This window comes from Catharus ustulatus, chromosome 11 (genome assembly GCF_009819885.2).
Source record: "Catharus ustulatus isolate bCatUst1 chromosome 11, bCatUst1.pri.v2, whole genome shotgun sequence".
Classification (NCBI taxonomy): domain Eukaryota; kingdom Metazoa; phylum Chordata; class Aves; order Passeriformes; family Turdidae; genus Catharus; species Catharus ustulatus.
Window position 1 is genome coordinate 12,372,745 of NC_046231.1, and position 20,151 is coordinate 12,392,895.

General features: G+C 40.6%; 1 protein-coding gene across 3 annotated transcripts; it reads right to left on the reverse strand.

The window, feature by feature from the left end:
- Nucleotides 1-8,046: 8,046 nt before the first annotated feature.
- On the reverse strand, nucleotides 8,047-19,579 carry LOC117001209 (dipeptidase 2-like). Of its 3 annotated transcripts, none has more exons than XM_033069336.1 (11): nucleotides 19,307-19,579; nucleotides 17,433-17,717; nucleotides 16,504-16,630; nucleotides 15,899-16,028; nucleotides 15,438-15,579; nucleotides 14,930-14,999; nucleotides 14,244-14,420; nucleotides 13,653-13,740; nucleotides 13,005-13,080; nucleotides 11,308-11,443; nucleotides 8,047-10,062 (listed from the first exon to the last, which is right to left on the reverse strand). In XM_033069336.1, exons 2-11 carry the CDS (start codon nucleotides 17,558-17,560, stop codon nucleotides 9,877-9,879), a joined length of 1,260 nt encoding a protein of 419 aa, XP_032925227.1. In that variant the 5' UTR covers nucleotides 17,561-17,717; nucleotides 19,307-19,579; the 3' UTR covers nucleotides 8,047-9,876. The 3 variants fall into 3 exon arrangements, with proteins under 3 accessions (XP_032925227.1, XP_032925228.1, XP_032925229.1); XM_033069337.1 differs by lacking the exon at nucleotides 19,307-19,579 and adding an exon at nucleotides 18,809-18,889; XM_033069338.1 differs by lacking the exons at nucleotides 17,433-17,717; nucleotides 19,307-19,579 and having other exon boundaries at nucleotides 15,899-16,002; nucleotides 16,504-16,692.
- Between the last annotated feature and the right edge of the window lie 572 nt (nucleotides 19,580-20,151).

Here is a 20,151-nt window from a genome sequence, read left to right on the forward strand (position 1 = left end):
TCCCCGCTCCCTGCGTGGCTGTCCCCTGTGCTCGCTCTCGGCTCCGGCGGCACGGACCCCTCTGCGGGGACGTGGCAAGCGGAGCAAGCCCATGGCAGAGGGGAACGCGGCAGCGCTGGAGGCCGGGGGAGCGCGGGCCCGGCGGAGATTGGCATGCGGGCCGGGCCGGTGCTGGAGCTGCGCGCACGGCGCGGTTGCCAGGGCAGCGGGCGGATGCGCTGCTCGCGGGGCTGCGGGCCGGGACACCGCTGCTCGGTCCCGCTGCTCGGTCCCGCTCCGGGGCACAGCCGTGACCTCCCCTCCGCACAGCCCCGGCACACCAGCCACCCAACCTCTTCTCTCCGCTGAGCAAAATTAGATTTTGTAGAAGCTGGCGCCAGCAGTGGGTATCTTGGCCTTCATTTCTCATATGGTAGCCTTCACATGGAGTTAAAACGTGAATTAGTAGCTGATAATGCCATTTGTTGTCTGCATCTGAAAGCTGGCCTTGACAGAAGGATCTCTTTTTAATGTCTTGTATAATCATCAGGAAAAAAACTCTAGAAAACAGTTTGTGTACTTTACTATGGACTGTCAGTTTTAACTAGTTCTGTATATTTCTTTAGACTAAAATATTCCCTGATAAAGAAATGGGTGTACAGTGCTGCAAGATGTAAGATTCATGTTCAGATCACACAGGAGGATACAAAGCTCAGAGCAGAGGACGAGCTGAGGCTGGACCTTCCCTGTGCTCAGAACCACCTTACCCCCAGCTTTCTGAAAATGTCCTGCCCTTTTGACAAAGCACCCCCCACGTCACTGAGAGGGAGAAAAAATTGTAATGAGCAGGAGGGAGACAAACCTGAGGGAGAATGCTTTGTTCATGAGAACTGACTAATAAGTCTACTGTTAATTAGTTGGGGTTAGAAATAAGCATGAAGGATCCATGCTGTGGATCCTAGGGGGTACGGGTCTCTCAGTTCACTTAACACAAGGTTGCTGCTGGACCACCTCTGGGGCAAGTCACAGTAATTTCACCTCTTGGTATTGATCAGACAGGTGGAAAGACTTCTAAGACTCCTGTGCTTTCATATAACCTACATTTTACTCTCGACACTTTGCTCTGTTGGAGAAACAGCAAGCATCTTCATGTGGCCATGTGTATCTCTTGTCAGCCTCGTCACTTTTGGAGAAGATTGAAAAAAAAGAACAGAATTTCTTCTGCTGAAAACTCCTAGTTTCTTGAAGACTTAGGAGGAGAGTTATTTTTTTCCCAGTAACCCTAAAATGAACATGCTTGTAAATATGAGTCCCTGAGATCTACAAATTTTTACTTACAATTTCTTTGGGCAAGCAGTAATTTATTCCCCAGAGGAAAGTAGAACAACTGGCCAAAAATTAGCATTTTCTGTTTTAGCCTGTGTGGTTGAAATACGTTTCTTTAGTGTTCAGGAAAGATTTGACCCAGCAAGATAAGGCCCATCAAGAAAAATGGAAAATTAATTGATGGGGGACAAATAATTTTATATAGAAAAGAGGCAAGATGCTAATTCATCATTAAGTGCGTTTGTTCACTTTCAGTCTTCTTTTGTCTTTTCCACTTTATAAAGCTTTCAAGGGAAAGTGTCTGTTTAAATAAACTGGCCTAGAAAAAGGAGACAGGGACTGTAAGAAATAAGTCTCCAAAATTAATGTTTTTGGAGTCATGCCTATTCAGAAAGAAGTTTTAAACTGAGCGCTTCCTTCTCATCATGGTTTTAAAAGCAGCTGTGGCAAGGAGACACCACTCTTTAGGCACCAAAACTGCATCTATGCCATCACAAAACATTTTAGTGTCATAGAATCAGTGGTGCTGAAATTGTAACCCATGAGCAGAAAAAAAATTTAAAGAAATTTAGGCTCATGCACATATACCAGCAACTCCCTTCTCAGGAATGGAAACTATATCCAAATGTCTTAGGAGAGAATTGAGCCCTAGGAAACCATTCAAGTCTATTGAAGCAAAAATATTTCTTTTGTCTAGGGACAAGGGTTCTTTACTGACTTGCAGAAAGACCGTATTTAGAGCTGAGAAGTTATCTACCCACATCAACTTTGTTTAGCATCTGGTTTGTAAGAGAACACAATTTAAACCTAGATGGTTGATACTGTTTTGGTTTTTTTCTGGGGATAATAAATGACTGTTACTCTGAATGATATGAGTGGCCATCATAAGCTTAAAAGTTGTCTGATATGACTATGATGCTGGAATGAAACTGGATTATCTACAATACTACAGTATTTACCTGAAACAACATTGCTATCTTCTCATTAAATAAAAGGGATGAAAATTACCTGTTTTTTACAAATAGAATTTGGGATTATGGTTTCGTATAGGTACAGACTGGTCAGTGAAAACAAAAAGCAGAGATGATAATTTTAATTTCCTCTTTTTTATTTTCCATTTTTCTGCACACCCCAGTCCAATATCAACGGAGAAAAACTGCACTTCTAAGAAAAAAGCCCAGTGGTTTCACAGCAAAAAACAGTGAGTTCAGCTCTGCAGAATCTTACTGGATTATTAGAAGACTTACTAGAAAAGGTCTGTATTCTCAGTACTGTAGTGTACATTTATAGCATCAGTGAAATCAGCAGCCTAAAGATCAGCAAATCCATCATCTCCCCTCTGATACACAACCAGGAACTGCTTTTAAACTGGTACTAACTACAGATCATGTAAACAAAGACACAGTTCTGTTCTTCATTGGTAAACCACTGGATATTTGTGAAGTACCTTAAGCAGGTAAGGCTTCCAGCTGAAAGGTCAGCACCTTCCACAGCAGACCACTGTATTGTTCAACTCAAAGGCTGTATGAAAAACTCTGAGCCTTCCAGAGGGTAGTTTAGTAAACTGCTGTGGAGCCTGGTATAAATCCTCAGGGCAGGCAAGTGAGGTCGAGTTTGCCGTGAACACTTTTTACTGCAGGTGACCACCTCTGAAGCCTTAAAAAAGGAGCTTGGCTTTTACAGCCCAGCGTGAGACAGTGGCTGCACACACCCCCAGCTGTCAGACAGGCTCAGCTCATTCTGCAGGGAATTTGTCAGCACTCAGAGCACCCTGGGCTGCTCACACAGCCATCCTAGGAGAGAGGGAGCATGGAATTACTGTCAGCATTTACAGGGGTTCAGCCCTCACCAGGGATGTGGTGCACACCGTGGAGCCTGGTGCACGAGCTCGGGAGTGTTGGCAGCTTCCAGACCTGCAACATGGGATGTTAACCTCAATCAAACAACAAAAAGCATCATCATTTCAATTCCTTCTCAAAGCAAGTGATTTCCATTTGGTTTAAAGGATAGACACAGCATCTGAAACAATATTTGGGGACAGCTTTTCATATCTTCCTTCCTGAATTTCATGGAGAGATATTTAATTTTAAATAGTTTAGTTTTTTCTCACTACAAGAATCAAAGCCAAGCAAAAAAAAAAGTGTCATCTGTAGAAATAAGTCATAACATTGCAATTCAGATAATTTTTAAAAATTCATCTCTAAAATTATGTTGCCCCTAACACAGCAGGGAATTTGTAAATGTTATTTATTGTTTTGAAAGATTTTTTCCACTAGAGTGGAACCTGGGTGACAAATAGCCAAGAGCTGACAATCAGAAATAAAATAACAACACAAAATGCACCACTGCCAAGGTACAGTTTCCCAGGACATCAGGCTTGGCAAGAATTCTGCCAGTTCGTGGCCAGCATTTCACCATCGTGAACTTTGGTTTTCAGCACATTCCTGCTTCTCCACATGTGAGGATCACACCAGCCTTGTGGACACAGCAGGCTGGAACTGGCAACCTGCCTGTAAAGGTTTCTCACTCACAAAGACCAGGATCCAGTTCCCATGACAAGGACAGGCAGTGGCTGGAAGAGATCCTTTGGAGAGGACCACGACACCAACACCCATGCAATAAATGCTTGTAGGAGATGCAATGTGCAATTCTCCACAGGCATTTCCAGGAGAAAAGTAAGGCAAGGAAAGGCCACATTATAGCAAGACAGGAGTTCTGCTGAAGACAACTGAAAATTTTGCTGTTCTGCTAGAAAACACATCACAGTTTAAACATTAAAAGACCACAAGAGGACACTCTGGTGCCACTTACCTTCAAAGTTTATTTACTTCAAGGAACTTCTGCTTCACTTGTAAAATTAATTATAGCTGTATTTGGGACACGGAATGGCCATTTCTACCAAGAAACCTTAATCTCAGCTTTAGAAACTGGAAAGTTGCTTAGTCTTTGAGATGCCCTTTCTTTCCTATTCACCCGGGTTCTGCATATTCAAATAAGAACATCTGAATCAAACTTGTTAAACATGGCAGTAGTTTTTAGTGTAGGATTTAGGTGCTGGAAAAAATACTACTCTGTGGATCAATTTTCAGGTCAGTTATATTTTAGCATGGGTAGATTTGTCATGGTTTATTTAATTTTTAATAAAGGGCTCAGAGAAGGAACTGAGCACAGGCCTAGACAAGATTCTTGAAATGCTGAGTTTATCTACAGGAGGAAACGCAGGAAGATTAAACCAAATCCAAAACTGTATTAAACTTTTTTCTAATGTTTGCATTTTAGACATAAAGGGATCTTCTTTTGAATTGTGTGATGAGACTTGTATTAGCTTCAGTTTTAATCTCACTTGGTTTGATCTTTATTTTGTTTATGAGCAATAACCTTCAGGGGAACTTGAATTCTTGTTCCCTGGGCTTTATATTTTCCTTTAATTGCAGAATCGACAAAAGAAATGTTTTATGAGAACAGATAGACCAGGTACTGGGAAAGGGCTTCAGAGGAAAATACCCATTATACAGAGGAAAGAATCATCTTAATGGAGTTTAAAAAACAATCTGGGGAGAAGCAACAGCAAAAGAGCAAAATTAAGTGCCCTCTCATTTGAGTTCTGATTGTTAGGGCCAGACCCTTAATTAGAAGCAGCAACAGTTTTCTGTTGTAAGATAAATGCTGAACTTTGTTTACTTAGCTTTTTTTTCCCCCCCTGCACTATTTCTTGTCTCATGACAGAAACAACTGAACCAAGTCCAATATGTCTCTGAGGTCAGAGTTTTTGGAAACAGTTTTTTGTTGTTGCTTTTGCATGGCAAAAAAAAAAAAAAAAAAAAGAAAAGAAAAGAAAAAAAAAAGTCATAATGAAGATATAAATAAACATGAAGGTTAGTGAGAAACTTTTTCCATTTCTCTGGTGTCAAAAGGTTTTTTAAAAAGATAATTATAATAGCAGCAAATAACCATTCCCATGTCAAGTTGTTCTATGTAGATGTAAGGCTTCTAGGTAAGATAGCAAGACAAAAAATCAAGACCAGATTGAAAAATAAAGCAAGAAAAAAAAAAAAAAGGTTACTCTTGAACCACTGAATCAAGCCTTCCAGAACTGTCCAAGTAGGGTTATCCAGGATCACAGTCTGTCCTGAAAACAATTCAGCAGAACAACAAAAACACTGCTCTGGGTCTGCAAATTGAATCCAACAAATCTTAAGAGCAAATGAAAGCCACTATTAGTGGGAAGAACCTTCTGATTATTTAATTCTTTTCTAGTCTAAACATGTTACATTTTCAGAATTTGAAGCAATTTGATCATTTCCATATGTATAAATCCAGAGAAGAGCAAACAGAACTGCTGCTTTCAATAGCGAATGGAAGAAATCCAAGTTGCTGCAGTCCCACTCTGCTGTTTCGTTCCTCCCCTAACAATGGACATGTTAACCCAATCCCTGACACCATCAGCAGGAAACTCATCCCTTGAAGGGGAAGTTTCCTGCAAGACCAGCTCGCTGAACTCAGCTTATACAAACACCAGTGCTGTCTCAAGGAGCAGGGGAGACACCTTGCAGCCAAGGACAGAGTGCAGCAGCCACAGCTGACTCTGGCACGGGCTGCTGGGGCACTGCTCCTCACTCCACAACAGGAGGGGGATGCAACACCTGGCTTTGCAAAGCTGGTTCTGTGCTGCAGATGCTCGCTAAACCTTAGGTGTAAAATCAAATGAAGTTAATAAAACAAATAAACTCATACTCATATACAGTAATTTCACGACCATAAGGCGCACCGGACTATAAGGCGCACCCCCCGGGAGTCGGCAAAATTCGCAACTTTGTAGATCATACAAGGCACACCGGACTATAAGGCGCACTCTTTTTTTGCAGCGAGGCTCCGCCCTCAGCTCCCCGTGCGCAGTTTCTGGCCAAGGCCCCGCCTCAACGCAGCAGCCATTGGTCCCCGGGCCCACCTCCACCCGGCTGCCGTGGCACTGCCGGCTTGCCCCACGGCTCACAGCTCACACTTCCAGGGTGGCAAATGTCGCAACTTTGTACATCATATAAGGCGCACCGGACTATAAGGCGCACTTCCGGGTTTGGGAGAAAATTATAGTCAAAAGGGTGAGCCTTATAGTGGTGAGATTACTGTAGCTGGTTAGACTTAATGCACGATGTTTACTGACCTTGAAACAGAGAAATATGCTGGCATACTGCTTGAGCAACTCAATGACATGCAAGAAGGAATGTAGATGTTAAGCACAGCTGAGTAATGTATATCCAATCGAAAATGTGCAGGAGTCCTTCCTGTATGGGTGGAAGTTTGATTCAGGAGCTGAACTACTCAGATTTTAGGTGACAGAACTGTCATGTGTGTCAGACCAGCAGCAGATTTTGGAGGTTTGCTTTCTAGCGTCACCATTTGCCCAGATGAGACAACTCAGAAGTGAAGGTTTTTATTTCTGTGATTGCTACAATCCATTAGTTGGGAAAAGGAGGGAAGTGCCTGAAGGAAGGACACTGTCACCAAACTTCAAAAACCAAATCAATAGTCTGCATCAATATTATGCCTGTAGTTCTTGGCTGTTCATATCACATATGTAAAAACATGAGCTTTAGATTGTTTAAGATGCCTTCAACTTTGGGTCTTCTGAAAATCAGCCTAAGGTGCTTCATAGTACATAGATCTTGATATTTACAGAAAAAAAGTAACAAATATTTCAGAATTCATGTTAGCACAACTCATTATTTAGAAGAGGTAAGTCATGACTTGCATTCTTTCATTTGGCAGCCAACAAAGCTTGTTACAAAGTTTGTATCAATTATATCTGGTACTTCACTGATACCAGCAGCCATAATAGAATCTGTCAGCTGAACTTGAATGCATTCGAATTTCCAATGCAAATGGCTGTCATTAATTGGGGCAGGGCAAAGGCATTCAGTTGCAGCATGAATCATCCTCCCATTGGGAGGCAGAAAACAGAGTACAATCATTTTATGCTTGAGTTGTTACAAATGCAGAATTGTGAGTACTACAAGTTGCTGTCAGGGCTGGAGACGTGAGTCACCTTCACCAGAATGAAGGGTCACTAGTTTTTCTGGGAGCAGTCACAGCTGTATCTTACAGGATTTTACTTTTGAAATTGATTTCTAATAAGATTGCTTTCTACCATGTTTCAGGTTGTGTGGTTTTGATCATTTAAAAAAAATAAATTAGCTGCATCTGTTAAAGCAGCTAGATAACATGGATAGTCAGTGCACAAGATTTCATCTGTTGATTTTGCCTTCTGATTTTGTTTCACACAAGCAACTTATTTGAAGCATTCTGAATTACCATTGTAACTGGTAGTGGAAAAGGGACTTCTAGACCAGGACACATCTGTGAGAGGTGCTGTGAGGCAGGTTACCCAAACCCTGATGCAGGTTCCATATGCCTTGTTCTCCATACCTTGACAGCTTGAGCAGAGATTTGCTGCAGGTAACACTGTCCTCATGGACTCACTGCAGTGACTGATCCCTTCCCAAGGGCTTGGATGGCTTTAGCAGTATCTGAATCTAATGAGGATGACTGCCTACATCCAGGATTACACCTACTTGAATTTCTCCTGCCTGCCATGGAAGGGGCAGCCCTGCCCTCTGTTATCAACCCAGAGTCCTCATGGTGCTCTGGCCTTCTCTCTGCCACAGGGGTCTGTGATTCTTTCAGGGTCTCATGGGCCCCTGAACATCTACACTGTTTTGTGAGACTACACCAGTATTGTTACACAATTTTAAACAATATTTTATTGAAATTTCATCTCTCTGTTTTGCCACGAGGTTACAAATTACTCATTGCACAAGCAGTCAACAAATAAGTGCAATACATTATAGATAAGGCAAGTCATAGAAAAGTATTTTATGTATATATAAGAAAAGGAATGTATATTTTTAGTCCATGCTGTATTACGGCAAGGCAAAAAAGTAAAAATTATCAGGCAGTGAAGTGACAGTAGAGTATAAAGAAAACAGCTGGAAGGAATAAAGGAGCATGTTATATTTTGTGTAATGAAACAAATATCAGAGTACTAGTTGTGAAAAAAGATGGCAGTTTTCCAATGGCTTATGAACCTATTAGAAGAAGTACTAATGGGAATTTGCCCTATTGAAATCATCATTTTACCAGTAAAACATGTTCTGATGACAGCCAAGCAATATCAGGGAGCCCAGACTTCTGAATCAGTAATTCCCTTTTCCACATACATATCCAGGATCAGCATTTATTGAGAAATTATTCTTTAAAAGTTGGCTTGTGTGCAACTAGATGGTTCCATATGATTTGTAAAGAATTTGGTAACGCACTGGAATATAACAGAATATATTTATCAAGGAGACCATCTTATCAAAAGAATTAATGAAGCTTAATTTTGAAACTATAAAAAGCCAGGGTCCTTCCAGAAGCCCTGCTTGTACATGGAGTGTAGAAATGGATGGCAGGAACAGTCTCAAATTCCTCTAGAAAAAAACTAATGTGCTTTTTTTTCATCCTGTTCATGCTCAGCCTTCTCTTTTGGTTGTTAAATACTTTGTGTGTTTACAAATGCTTTCCTTAGATCAATTATAGGGCTTTTATTCTACACTAAGGCTAAATTCTGTAGATGTCATATCAGTAAATAAAAATTGGTATAATAAAATCACAATTAGCAGCAAGTATCATGGGAAAGCATTTGCCAGCAAGCACTGGGTGCTGCCATCTTATAATTTAATAATGAATCTCAGTATATTTGACTAAAATGTCAGTTTTGAGCCTACAAAGAACAGGCCTATCTCAATATATGCTCTTCTCTGCAGCAGGAACTTCTAACCTCACATGCCTTGTGCATTTCAAAATGTGTTCCAAAGGCCAAAACAGCAAATTTATAATAAAAATGTCTCTGTCTAATCTCATGTCTATGAATCCACTGGCCATGGTTCTGCCTTCACCCTACAGTATCTGACCAGTTGCCCGCTGTCCTGGTCAGGGTTCAAAAATTAGAGTTTAGTGCTGCAGGATGGGTCTCTAAAGTTACTTGTAGGCATGCTGTTCAAACTGGACTAGGCTTGCCACTCGTCTTGTCATCCTAAAAAACAAAAAACCCCAAGGAAACCAAAAAACACTCTTCTCCATATGGCAGGGGATGGTCTTCTCTGACTGTGCCATCAACTATCGATGAAAGTTGTATGATTTAACAAGAAGTAATATTTAAAAACTTCTTGGCACAGATGTCTTAATCATAATCTCTAGTTCCTGTGTGGAACTGCTGGTTCTGTACTCCAGTATTATTCTACAATATGGGTACCAAAACCATGCATCAAGTATTACAGAATTTATTCTTTAAATGTGAATATTTTCCATTAACAGTGTTGGTCCTGGTCTAGCCAAGATGATACAGAATTTATCACTTCAAATTCTAAATGCTTTTGCTACATCATCTATAATTTACATGATTTTTCAAGTATGCAGATGAATTTATAGAAATCATGTTTAAAATTTATTACAGTTTTCTGCTAACAAATCACAGAAAGATAAGTAGTTGCTTTGCAGAGTACTCCATAAATCTCTTTCTAGACTCCATAGATCTTATGATATGTAATATAGCATTAAACATGATACAAGTGTCAGACTGAAAGGTTGTGGCGCTGGGGGAAATCCAAAGGACCTGGAGGGCTGAAGCTGAGGCTTACGTAGATCTAGGCGACAGGGATTTTGAACTTCTTCCAGAATTTCACTTTCACCTACATCCATTACTGCAAAAGTGTTCCGCACCTGCAAAAATTCAAAAGGTTGTCCCTGGGAGCCAGACTGGCACAACAGCAAAAAGCTTTATGCAGATAATGAATTCAATGCTATTTCAAGTTACCCAACTCAAACTGTATAGCAAAACCACATCTGAACGTGAGGAAAACAACTTTATCCTGCTGTCTGCATTCCTATGAAACCTTTCCCAGAATTCAGCACAGAGACATTGCAGGGAAGAGTCACAGGACTGACTGTTCTTTGTCTTGGCTCTCTCCACATATGGAGCATGAAACTCATGAGCTTTCTTCCCTGAACTGAGCTCACATTCTCAAGACAGAGCTTCAATATCTCTAATTTCGAAGGGAAAAAACATTAATAATCCCACAGATGCATTTTAGCCTCTTCATAATGTCAGTCTGCCCCAATGAAGTCAGTATTGTGTAGATATTTTGGCAGCTTAACTGGAATAGTACAATTTTCCCTGATTTCTGTTCACCCAACATCCCTGAAAAAGACAAGCTGAAGAAAGGCCACTGTGAAATATCTGTTGTCTGTAAGGCTTTGTGTGTGATATCTGCTTACCTATCCCTGTAAATACAAGCATAGGAGTCAGCAGTTTGGGAGTTTCAGCAGAGGCATTTGTCAAAGTTACCATTGAGGGGCCCTAGTCTGAGCCAGTCTCCTTCCCTCCTCTCCTCCCTCATCCTTCTGGATTAACCTCTACCATTTATACTTACAGCTCATTGTGATCTACTTGTTATGTTTATGGCTTGTTACTGATCTGGCCATGGCAGAAGCCTTTTGAACAGCAGCCCAATCCCATGACAAGAATTAAATTGATTTGCAGGAGTCAACATTCCTTCCTGCCCCAGCGAACACAGCCAGACTGTGATGCTGGTACATCCGCAGTTTCTCCAAACCATGAAGTGATTCCATTTAGAAGTCACTGATGTGTGTTTATCAGATTACTGCAGAGAGAAAAACTTCCAAAGAGCTTTGTCTGCTCTCTCTCATTTTCCTTTATGCTGCTAACGCTCTCTTGCCATCTTGGTTTCTTTCCCAGCATTTGGATTTACTGAATTAGGTGCTTACATTCCCCAATATCGCTCTCATTGAACAAAAAAAGAAAAAAAACCTCCAAAACAAAACACATTAAATGAAAAAAAAAAAAACCCAAAGAAAAAACCCACCCAAAACATAAACAGCAAAACACCAACAGTTCCTCTTTCCCTGTTAGTAAGACTCAAGATTCAGTTTGGATTTTAATCTTACATTTTCTACTTCCCTGAAGACACGGAGAAAGTTCTCCCTTAAGACTCCTTTCAGTTCAGTTTCATTCCATCCTCTTCTAAGGAGTTCCTCTATCAAAGAAGGGTATTTAGAGACATCTTCCAGTCCCTCAGGAAAGCTGTTGGCAAGAGTCACACAAGAGCATTCAACACACATCACTGACAAATTGGAGAAAAAGGTTTTTAATTAGTCTTTTGCACATATTGACTTTTGAAGTGAGCTCACTTTGGACCCAGTTCTTCCTCTGAGAATTCAGCTGACAAACAAAAACAGGACTAGAACACACTAAAAGGCTTTTTTATAGGACCCAATAAACAGAACACAACTGGAATGAAGATGCACTTCTATAGAGGCAAAACAACAGCATGGGAGGATATTAGAACAAAAGGGAGGGAAATTCATGTATACATTATTCCACACTTTCCATCTGGCCTTTAGAGTAAAAGGAAACAGCTGCATCACAGATGAATTTGGGGCAATCCACATTATGAGATCTGGAGGTGAAGGCATTTTTGTGAGCTCTGTTGTTTACAAAGTACTTTTTCAAAAAAAAAAAAAAAAACAAAAAAACCAGTTAGAATAATAATATTGATTTGAATTAAGCAAATTGTTTAGGCAGCGGAAAGAAACCCATTCAGAGCCCTCTACTAAAGAAATTATGAAAAGCAAAACTGATCTATGCCTTGTGCTAATTATTTTCAGAATAAAAAGGATTTTGAAATAAAAAGCATTAAACAGCTGTTTTTAATTGTATTTCCATGCGACTTTGACATTGTTTTGTGATAACTAATATTTTTGTTATTTTCTGTTCCATGAAAGTGTGGTGATAAGCAGCAGGAATTAGGACCTTAAGAACTCCACCACCAATTTAACTGATGGTCTTTGAGAAAATCCATGTGGTAAAATGTGTCCTTTTGTTGCAACTGTGTTTTTGTTTTAAGCATTATCGTTTCTGAGCTATGATATCACGGGAGCTGACACAATGGGTTTGTGTTTGTACTTGACAGGTGGGAGCCTGACTCTGACTTTCATTCCCAAGCAAATCTGATGCAGGAGAAAAACAAAAAAGGCAAAGGAGATAATGCTTTAACAGAAAGATAAATAGCAAAAAAAAAAAGTTTGCAGCAGCAAAATGCCACCCAATCTGCATTTATTTCCCATGCTGTAACTGCAGGAGTCCAGGAGTGACCCAGTTTTGTGATAGGCTGCTCACCAGGCTCTGCTTGCCTCAAACACTTCCCAAGCCCCAAAGCAGGAGTGGTTTCACAGCACCCAAACTCTTTGGGCCTTCCCCAAGGATAGTGGAGGAAAGAGTTTTGCAGCATCTCTCTAGACTGGACCATTTACCACGCAAAGGTTGAGGCAGCTTTTCTGTCATTCATCTGTGGCTTTTGGAGAAAAACAACCTTTATCACTGGTTTTGTATGCACAAACCAGCACCTAGAACACACAGCTTCAGAGTTCACAGGGCAGGAGGATCCATTTCTACATTTGTAGCACTGCTTCATGCAGTTCTAAAAAGGAATCATTGTGCTCTTCTTTCATAAAACTTGGTTTAGTGCTCATTAGGAGATAATCTGATACCAGTTTTTTTAGTCTGCCTTCTTTCTTTCCCTTAAATGAATCGAAACCCACACAATTTAAGGAGCAGATGTCAATGTATATAGAGCTTTACTGACCGTTCCACTCCATCATAGTCACCACCAATTCCTATGGATTCTGAGCCTGCAATTTCCTTTATATGGTCAAAATGGTCTGAAAGAAAATATCGAGAAAAGAACATCTAAGCACCTAGCAAAAAATAGATGTTACAGTTCACACACCTTGGCACTAGGTAACAGCTGTCCTTAATCATGGGTTCTTGAACAAATCCTTTTTTAAAAAGTCAAAAGACACCCCATCAGCCATCAACCTTCAAAATAACAACTACACTGCTGAAATGTAAATGAGGAAAGAGACATGATCAGCACATTCATTCCTAACAGGTAGCCCAATTACACCCATAGAATTTTCATTATCCATTACATAGATATGTTTCTCGCTCTTAATTACATAGGCTTAAGGTGTTTTCCAGAAAGTAACAACTGCTTTGGTTGTTGGCTCTGTTTGTGAGCATTGTGTCCTCCAGCTACACACACATCTTGTACCTCTTGTTGTTGTTTAATGAGTGTTAGCTGAAAAAATACCTAGGGCTGGGCTAAGGTGTGGATGGAATGAACAACACTGTAATTTCCATGACCTTGCAAATTATGCATGCACCAAGATATCCATGTAATTTATACAAATTATGTAGAACCCACAAAAACTACAGTATATTAACATCAAACCTGCAAGGGTAGAAATATTAACAACTTTTCTGCCACAGGCCAGTACATCTGCATTGAAAGTCACCATGATAATTCCCTTGTTCCTTTTCTGAAAGAGATGAAGAGACAGGTGATGAGGGAACACTCATGCCCTGCAAACTTCATGGGCATATTATGTAGAATCTTCTATGCTCACCCATCAGTGAGAACAGCAACACTGAGTCAAAGTTCAGACGGCAACACAAAGCTTTGGCTCCCTGCCCTTTTCTCTGGGTTCATTTTACCCATGTAGACTGAATCAGCCAAAGTGCAGTGACTACATCCAACAAACTCAACCAGAATCTCAAAGTATTTGCAAACACTTCATTTTTGTAGTCAAAGGCTAAACATAACCCAAAGAAAATGTCTCAGAAGTAATTGTAAGCTGCTGCTCAAGGATCTGCTTCTAAATCAAATGCAGGGATGAGGAGGTGGAAAGTAAACATCATTATTTGAATGCACGTTTGCTGCAGCCCACACAAACATGGCCATTAAAACAAAAAACAAAACCCCCAAGAAATAAAATCAACAATTCCTTCCTCCAAAAACAAACCCAAGAACCGTATCACTCACCAGTTCCTGGAGGATATCATCAGGAACATTTCTAGAGTGATTGCAAACAGAAAATGCAGAGGAGTGGCTGAAAATTACTGGTGCTTTTGAGATATTGAGTGCAGCTTTTACAGTGGAGTGTGAGGTGTGAGATAAATCTATCAGCATACCCAGGCGATTCATCTCCTTTACCACTTCCTAAAACAGATGTACAGAGAACTGTGTCAGTATTAAGTTTCCTGAGAGGAAGCCATTTAGCTGGTGTATGTAAACAGATAGATTAATTCTGCAGCTGTCAGCTAGTCATAAACATGTTGTGCCTGTATTTGTTTCTGTGTGCCTATTAATTCATTTGTGATTTATTCACTCAAAATTAGCCAGCATGCCAACACATGCTCAAAACTTAGAAAACTTAGTCAATCTAAAGATGTGTTATTCACATCTTACTGCTTGCACACATGAATTCATACATCTAATCTGTATTAAAACAAATTAAATCTCACACTTATTTTACTCTAAGAAACATCACAGGGAATTTAGTTTGGATAAATCCTGATCACCTCCTCACTATCAAGAACTTAATTTATCAAGAAATTACTTTATCAAGTAATTAATTTTCAATGACAATTTGCTTTTGAAAAGAAAAGGTCAGAAGTTGTTAGTTGCATGACAGATTGCCCAGATTAGCATTTGAAAGAGATCCTTACTTGGCCAAAGGCAGTCAGACCAGTAACACTGGGATAAAAGTTGTGCATTCCTTTAGATGATGATTCAGACCTTAAAAAGGGGAGTGAGGGAGGAGAAACATCATATTATTCTGGAGAATACAGTTTCAGCAGCCCAAAACTTACACTGCACACAAGAAAAATTATTACAATGTCACATAGCCAAACGTGGCTATGAGCTACATAATAGGTATTTGTTCAGCCAGTGCTTTTTATGTTCATAACTGCTTTCAGGTTCACTAATGTTGATGTTTGTGAAGGAATTTAAGACAAGCAGACTGTCAAGTGTCCAAATTATGATCATAACAAGCACTATATAATGGATGCAATCTCCCATTATACAAATGGCAAGTTATTTATCTCCAAAAACTATCGCCTTGACTTGGTTCAAAGTCTTTCACAGGATAAGCTTGTGTTGAATCCACAGTTTTGCCATGCAGTTGCCCTCCTTTGCATTAGACAGTCACACAAAAATATGCACAAGAGTTACCAAGGAGTGTTGCAGGAGTGTGTTAAAGTCATGTAACGCACACCCAAGTCATAGTACATCCTCAGTGTTGCCAAACTGCTGTCAATGGAGTGGCCACCTTCTATTCCAATCAAACATGCAATCCTCCTGCTCTCAGAGATACCTGGAGAACACAAAGGGAGATAATTCCAAAGTAATTCCAGGACAGATAAGAAGCCAGCACAACTGAGGAACAATTGTTTGTGTAAAGAGCAAGCAATAATAAAGACATTTTCAGAGGATTGGAGCTTATAGAGTACATGTTTGTATGGCGAGTTTTCCCATGACTGCAGTGGACCAGGGCTGTGCACAGTCGGTGGCTGTGGTTCACAGGAAATGCTGAAGTTACTCTTTAAAGCAGGAGAACTCGCCTGCTTGGATCTCTCTGTACACACCTCCTGCAATCACATTTTAAAAACTAATTTTACAAGAAGGAGCATCACCTTGGGAGGTCATCACAAGTTCCAGCTCTTCATAGCTGTTACACATCCTCTTGACAACATCAATTTGCTCTAAGGTCAGGCGCACAGCATCCTTGTTCTGAGCGCTGCAAAGAACATACACTGACCAAAACTGAAAGAGACATCGACAAGTAAAGCAGGTAACTTGTGTTTTGGCTTGGAAACTTCTGTTTGCTCTTAGTTCAGGAGCACAGACCAAAATAACTTCCTGCAGTTTACAAGGGGGGTGCCACTATAGCTTTTTCCCCAAAGAAAGAGTTAAGATGCAAGGCAAGAGCACCCACTCCAAACATGATAAAGTCCTCCTGATACACTCAGCTGCTCCGCAGTACAAGCAGGAAAGCAAATATAAGCTTCCTTAGTTTATATATCACAAAACAAATGCTGCTGTTTTGACTGGGCGTATCTGAATTATAAAACCCAAACTTTTGAAACACAACTCTCATGAGGGTCTGTGGCTTTTCAGTTTTTTAATTTTTTTATTTTTCAACATAAGGAACCAAAATCAGGGCTAGGAGTACTTTTGTGGCTGGGAAGAAAGCAAATGTAGAAATATGGTCTGAGCCTCACCAGACAACAGTACATACCTGAGCTCCCACATAACCAGCCTGAAGTTTCACGAGGTTTGTATGGGTCAGGTTGAGTTCTCTTAAGTTGACTCTGCTGAGTCTGTTTTGGTAAAGTATTCTCAGCTGCAGTGCAAAGTCATTGTGGCTAGAATGGAAAACAAATAAGGCTTGTGATAAAAATAAGTTGTTCCCTTTCTAACCCAAGTGTAATTTCTTCCACTGTTTGTAGTTCCTTAGACCTTTAATTGCCAATAATCCTTGCAGCAAGGGATGCCTGAAAATCTCTCTTCTTTTCTGCCTTTTCTGCTTCTCACCCCATCCCACCAGCCAGCAGGTTGGGGGTGGACAGTGAGCTGGGAGTGGACAGAGCTGAGACAACTGACCCCAGCTGGCCGAAGGAATATTCCAGAGCAATTGGGTCATGCTCAGCATATGAAGTTGGGGAGAAGAAGAAAGGCAGGGGACATTCAGAATCATAATGTTTGTCTTTCTAAGAAAATGTTATGTGTGATGGAGCCCTGCTTCCTGGGGATGGCTGAACACCTTAGTGATGGGAATAGTGAACTAATTCCTTGTTTTGCTTTGTTTGTGTGTGGCTTTTGCTTTCCTTATTAAGCTGTCTTTGTCTCAACTCCATTTTCTCAGTTTTCTGATCCTCTCCCTCATCCCACCAGAGGACAAGTCAGCAAGGGCTGTGTGGGGCTCAGTTGCCAGCTGGGCTTAATCCATGACACCTACCCAGAAAATCACAGCAGTGTTTAGAATAACACAATCCTACATTAAGTACCCTCTGAACCAAAATTCTTTCCCAATGTATCACTGCAAGAGTAGCTCAGTGCTATGTGCTCATAACAGCCCATGTCTCTGTTAATCTACACACACTTCAGCATTTCCTCCTCGCTTGGCAGGACTCACAAAGAGGGTTTAGATGAACATATTTTATATACCCATCGATCAAACGTGCATCTTGCATCAGCTCAATAGCTCTTTCTCTCATTGATTTCTCACAGCTGAATGGTACAATATCAGAAAAGAACATCAGCAGCCACAATAGCTTTGCCATATTTCTCTTCATTTCCGTTTTCCAGTGGAAAAAGTGCTAGAGCACAGGGATACCACAGTTGTTCACTGATGACAATGAAACAGCAAAATTTCCAGTCTGCAGAGGCTGTAGGCTTAACAGTGCAGTCTGAGTAGAATGCCCCTCCTGAATGATAAGGCTGGTGTGAATTCTGGAGGAGGAAAGAAAAAAAACAAAGAAATAGTAGTAAACAGAAGGGAAGGTAGCATTGGAAACGCTGAAACTGCTCTGAAAGATTTTAGGGCCTCTGGCTGTTGTGCTCTTGCACATATGACCTCTCCTTAAACTCTGCTGCTGCCACCAGCTCAGTGCTGAAGAGAACCAACTGCTCAGTCAGAGCTGGCAGGCTGAGCCTGCTACACCCTGGACTCATACCTCCCAAAACCAGCTCCCAAAACAGCAGAAGAAGACAGTTTTTTCGTTATGTTCACATGCTTGTTCTCTTTCTGTGGGAAACCGACACTGAAATGAGCACTGAAACTGTTTTCTGAGAAAGTTGAGAGCTGCTTCTGAGTAAACACAGACCATCAGATGGGATGAAAGGAACAGTGATTGCTAGAAACACAACCATCCTCAAAATCCTTCCTCTGATAGCAGTAGAGTCTTAGAAGTTTTTCTTCCATAAATATGCGTCAGAAATATACCTGCATTGTGGGACCCAAAAACTTTAGTGGCACAGCATTTCTACAAAACAGAAAGATTAGTGAGCAGTCAGTAGCTGTTTCTTTTCTGCTCTATGGCAACCATAGAGATTTCCCTCAAATGTCAAAGCACAAATACAGACTCACCCTTTTGTCACAAACGCACACTTTGCTACCACAGAGGAAACAAATTTTTGTATCTCTAATCTAGAAAACGTTAAATTTGTTTTCGGCAACTCAGCATGATAAAATGTTAAAAAGAAAAGGTCACAAAAACTGCTCAAGCAGAATTCTGACAAGTCAGTATCACAAAGGCAAATTAGTTTCTGTAGGCATGTTTTGGTTGCAAATTGCCCAAGCCGAAATACAGATCCGCAGCCTGAATCTCTAGAACTCTTCCCGATCCTGACAAAAGGACTCTGAAGGAAAAGCTAAGATTTTACAGCTTATTATCTGCTCTGGCCTCATATACATATAGAAGTCCATATAACGTGTCAGTTCAAACTGCTTAATGAGAAAGTAGCAAACCTTGTTCACACAATAAAACTTTCTGAGGCTGTAAAAACTGATAGACACTGTGGATTTTGGTCCAAATACTTACGATTTTTTTCCTAAATTCAACAGCAATTTTCAGGAATATTTTTCAGCAGGAACTAGGTACTCTTCCAGTGGTTCAACTGCTAAAATAAATTATTTGTATCTATACATTACCAAATCTCCTTTCTGTGTATGTGTACAAAAATGCAATTCTTTGTAGCTACAAGAATTTTCCGTGGATTCGCTATATCAAAATATCTTCTCAGTTTCAAGCAAAATACTCGTTAACAGTAAGACTCATTTGTCTTTGAAACTGTTTAGGTATAAAAAACACTCGTAATTAAATCATCATCCAGAGATCAGTACTTGAAAATTGAAGGAGTATTGCAAGCACTACACAAAATTAAGAACATGGCATATTAGCATCCCTATTTAAACAACATTTAAAGTACAAAACCCACGGAGCTTTTTCCCCTGCTGACTGAGCAGAGTTGAGAAGTGGAAGCTGAAATAAGATTTATAGCTTTACTTTGTTCATCTAGAGGCTCCTTGGAGCAGTTACCTGCTTCAGATAATGCCGCCGAGTCGAAATCCACTTTCCCTGTGCTGGAGACAGCAGCTAAAGCTTGGCACTGGGTCTGCTTGGCATCACAGCAGCGACCAAGAAACCTGCTCTGCCTCTTCAGCTCGTGTCACGGGCTGCACACACAACAGGCATTTGGAAATTGCCACTTTCTGAGATGTGAGGTCTGTGTGTGAGCTTTCAGCTCAGCTACACCCCCGTGGGAGCCCCACAGGGCTTTTGCTGTGCCTTGCTGAAAACCCAGCGTTTCCTCCCTCTCGTGGCAGCCTGGCTGTGCATTCCACAGTGCCTCTGCTCACTAGCAGATGATGTGTTAAAATCACTGTATTGTTCAGAAATAGGCGCCTCTCACCACAGAGTCATTTAGGTTGGAAGGGATCATGTTGTCCAGCCACCTGGTCCCAGGTAAGGCAACTCCAAAGTTGGATCAGGCTGCTCAGGACCTCACTCAGTGGAAGTTTTGGTATCTCCAATAAAATAGATCATTCAACCTTTCCAGGCCCCTGTTCCAGTGCTTGCTTATTCACATTGACTACACTTAAGCCAGTAAATGTCTACCTCTTGTTACTGTACCTCCTGTGTTTTATTCAGAACTTACAGTGCCATTGTGTTATTTTTGTAGAGGTCGAAACAGTCACAAGCTACTGGTGACATTTCCAAAAATAATTATGTCTCTGAACATACTGTAGCTTTTCACTCCCTTTCAAACATGAAAGTTCAGACACAAAGAAATATATGCAAAACTCTGATGCTGGAGTTTCACAAGAAATTAGGTTTACTTATCATAATTTTTATTTCTCTTCATATTTTGAACTGGAAAACAA